The sequence below is a fragment of the Ictalurus punctatus genome, chromosome 12 (genome assembly GCF_001660625.3).
Source record: "Ictalurus punctatus breed USDA103 chromosome 12, Coco_2.0, whole genome shotgun sequence".
NCBI classification, from domain to species: Eukaryota; Metazoa; Chordata; class Actinopteri; order Siluriformes; family Ictaluridae; genus Ictalurus; species Ictalurus punctatus.
Window position 1 is genome coordinate 22,680,636 of NC_030427.2, and position 2,967 is coordinate 22,683,602.

Below are 2,967 nucleotides of genomic sequence, written 5' to 3' on the forward strand. Positions count from 1 at the left end.
GCGTGTTGTGATGTCACATGACATGTCTTGGCGCAAGTCTGCGGAAAATCTACGGTAATTTGGAAAATTGCAACCTTCTCCGAATATTGTGGAGTTTGCTTGCTTTTGTGTTAATTTCTGTGGTCGCAAAATCATCAAATCCTGGAGGGACTGATTGGAAGCTGATTTGTTTGAGCACAGTGTACAGACTAAAGGACGAAAGCCCTGCTCCATTGCACTGTTTAGGCTCTTACTGGAACCAGTATCAATGGGTAGCCATTTTGAAGTATGCTTAATGTATGAAACTGTTAGCCAAAGTGAAAATAGACTAACATATTAATACTTAAAAAACAACAACCATTGTTTCAATATTTTCTGGACACGTGGTATTGTGTCTCATCTCTGTTGTATATGGTCAACAGGTTTTTGGGATTTTCGTGTCACACAAATAGTGCACTGTCTCTTTAAGCGAAACGCCGTGTGTGTGTGTGTGTGTGTGATTGCAACATCCAGTTATTTTGCGCGCGCGCACACACACACACCAGGCGGATACAGCCCACAAACTCGGATTGCTACTGTGTTTATCATCCTTGAGCTATTGGAAAGTAATGTTTCTGTTACATTTCACGCGCTTATTTAAAATATAGTCTACAGAGCTGACCTTATAGGAGTTGTCGTTATTCGTGTAACTTTTTTGGAGGATTAAATGCAGATTTTTGGTATAAAAGCAAAAAAAAAAAAAATCTTTAAGTGAGGATGACCGGATATGTAAAAGAACACGGGTTCAGTTGTACATTTAACCGAAAAAGTTATTTATGGGGCGGTTGCGCGCGCGTGTTTCGAATGAAATGTGGCTCGCGCATGTCGGTATTTGGGCGCGCGGTTAACAGGTGCAGCGCGCGTTCCTAGTGCTCGCTTTCCCCGGGATTACCGGACGTCGGCTTTAGTGCTGATGGGCAACCACGTCGATAAACTCGCGCACCTGAGTTACGCCGAAGTGCCGACCGCGGAGCCGAGCGGCACGGACGCGGAGGACGACGGCGCGCGTATCGGCGTGTCCTACATCTTCTCCACGGACAACGACGACGCGTTGACGGACGACAGGACGGACGAGAGGACGCCGCCTCCACCGCACGAGCTCGAGTGCGCCGTCTACCACACGGCCGCGTGCGTGTACGAGAGGCGCGCGCGAGACATGCGCGCGCAGTCCGCAGAAACCCTGATGAGCAAGTGCGTGCCCGGGGACGTCCTGGAGTTCGTCGCCGCCGGCCAAAGTCCCCACTGGGCTGTGTACATCGGCGACTTTCAGGTAGTGCATCTGCACAGGGCGGAGGTGAAGTGCGGCTTCGTGATGGACGCGGGCCGCGGCAGACGCTGCCGGATCGTGAACCAGCTCTACAAGTACGAGCCGCTGAGCGCCAACGCCGTGGTGCGAAACGCCACCGAGCACGTGGGCATGAAGGAGCGCGAGCTGAGCTGGAGGAACTCGGAGTGCTTCGCCGCCTGGTGCAAGTTTGGCAGGCGGGAGTTCAAAATGGGCGGAGAGCTGCGCATCGGAAAGCAGCCGTACAAGCTGAAGCTGCTGCTGAACGGCAAACAGGCGCACGAGCTCGAGTTTCAGAGTCTGGAGGACGCGATCATGGAGAGGAGACGCAGGGACAGGCTGGGCAAACCGGCCGTGCTGCATGAGCTGGAGGGACAGAGGTGAACTGACACAGATATGCACCTTGTACTGTATGTTCAACGCTTTAAAAAAAAAAAACTGCATCATCTCTATGTCCCACATTGTTTTCGTTGAATTGACACCTAAAGTGTTTCCACAAGTTCTGAGTCCTGATAGAGGTAAATGAACAGTTAAGTAAATATCATAAACCAGCGGTTTATTCAGCAGCACAGATATCTGTAATGCTGCTCACACTCTCTGACACTCTCTCTGATCTTATTTTATGTAGATGATGGTAACAATTTCAGTTTACTTTCAGACCATTTATGTAAAACTTCTTTGCTTACAAAAGTCTGATTATGATGACTAAATGGCGAAAACACTTACCGCTTAATACATAACATTTACGGATACAATTCGAAATGGCTGTTTTCTGTTTGTTTATTTGTTTGTTTGTTTTCCTAGTGACACTTCATGTTACCACTTTTGATTAATACCACCGACTCTGAACAGATGAGCCACACCTGTTTTGAATATGATGTGGAGAGAATAAATGCATACCTCCCTGTCCATTCATGGTTAAACGTTGTTTTTCGTTGTCTTTTTAATTATTTTTTTTTAAACAAGCTACGTCATCTATGAAAGTCTGTGAAAACTACACTTTCTAGCTTAATAGCCTTGTTTCTAGCTAGCCTCGGTCTGATGTCCTTCCTTGAACTAAATATTTACATGCATGCACGTGATTGGATGCCTGATCAGAGGATCTACTACAGAAGCATGGTGCATGTTTAGAAAACTACTAGAGTTGCAGCTATTTTTTGTGTTTATTGTCTCTTGGTTTGGTCTGCTGTGATACTTTGCTGGGTCTTCCAGTTGATGAGTCCTGACTAACCAAAATTTCATGCAGAAATCTTACAGACACAGCCCTCCATGGCCAGGAGCCGAGGGAGCAAAACTGGTTTTCTGGGTGTGAGGGATGGCATACACTTTCTCCGCTGGCCATCACAACAAGACTAGTCACTGAGAGACATCCGTACGCTCATGTATGCGGAAGAAGGCAGACAGCACTTTCCTCAGTGTGTGTTACACTGACCTGGGATGCAGCATGAGCAGCAGTTCGAAAAGATGCAGCTGGCTGGCTATACATGTCTTGCTTTAAGTACGTGTTAAACACTACGAGAGAACTGTTACGATTGACCTGTAATGTGCTCTGTTGTGAAATAACAACAATATATTGATGAATATAGTGGTAAAAGTAGAATGGCATATACAGAATATAACGCACATGGCTGACCATGCAAAAATGGTTATTTGCCAAGTAATAT

At 46.6% G+C, this 2,967-nt stretch overlaps 1 protein-coding gene across 1 annotated transcript; it reads left to right on the plus strand.

Moving 5' to 3' along the window:
* Positions 1 to 510: 510 nt before the first annotated feature.
* lratd2a (LRAT domain containing 2a) lies at positions 511 to 2,212 on the plus strand. Its single transcript, XM_017480803.3, has one exon. The coding sequence runs from the start codon at positions 932 to 934 to the stop codon at positions 1,685 to 1,687; it is 756 nt and encodes a 251-aa protein (XP_017336292.1). The 5' UTR covers positions 511 to 931; the 3' UTR covers positions 1,688 to 2,212.
* Positions 2,213 to 2,967: the final 755 nt, after the last annotated feature.

Excerpts from the sequence above, each read along its gene's own strand:
- lratd2a (XM_017480803.3), top strand. The coding sequence starts at position 932 with ATGGGCAACCACGTCGATAAACTCGCGCACCTGAGTTACGCCGAAGTG.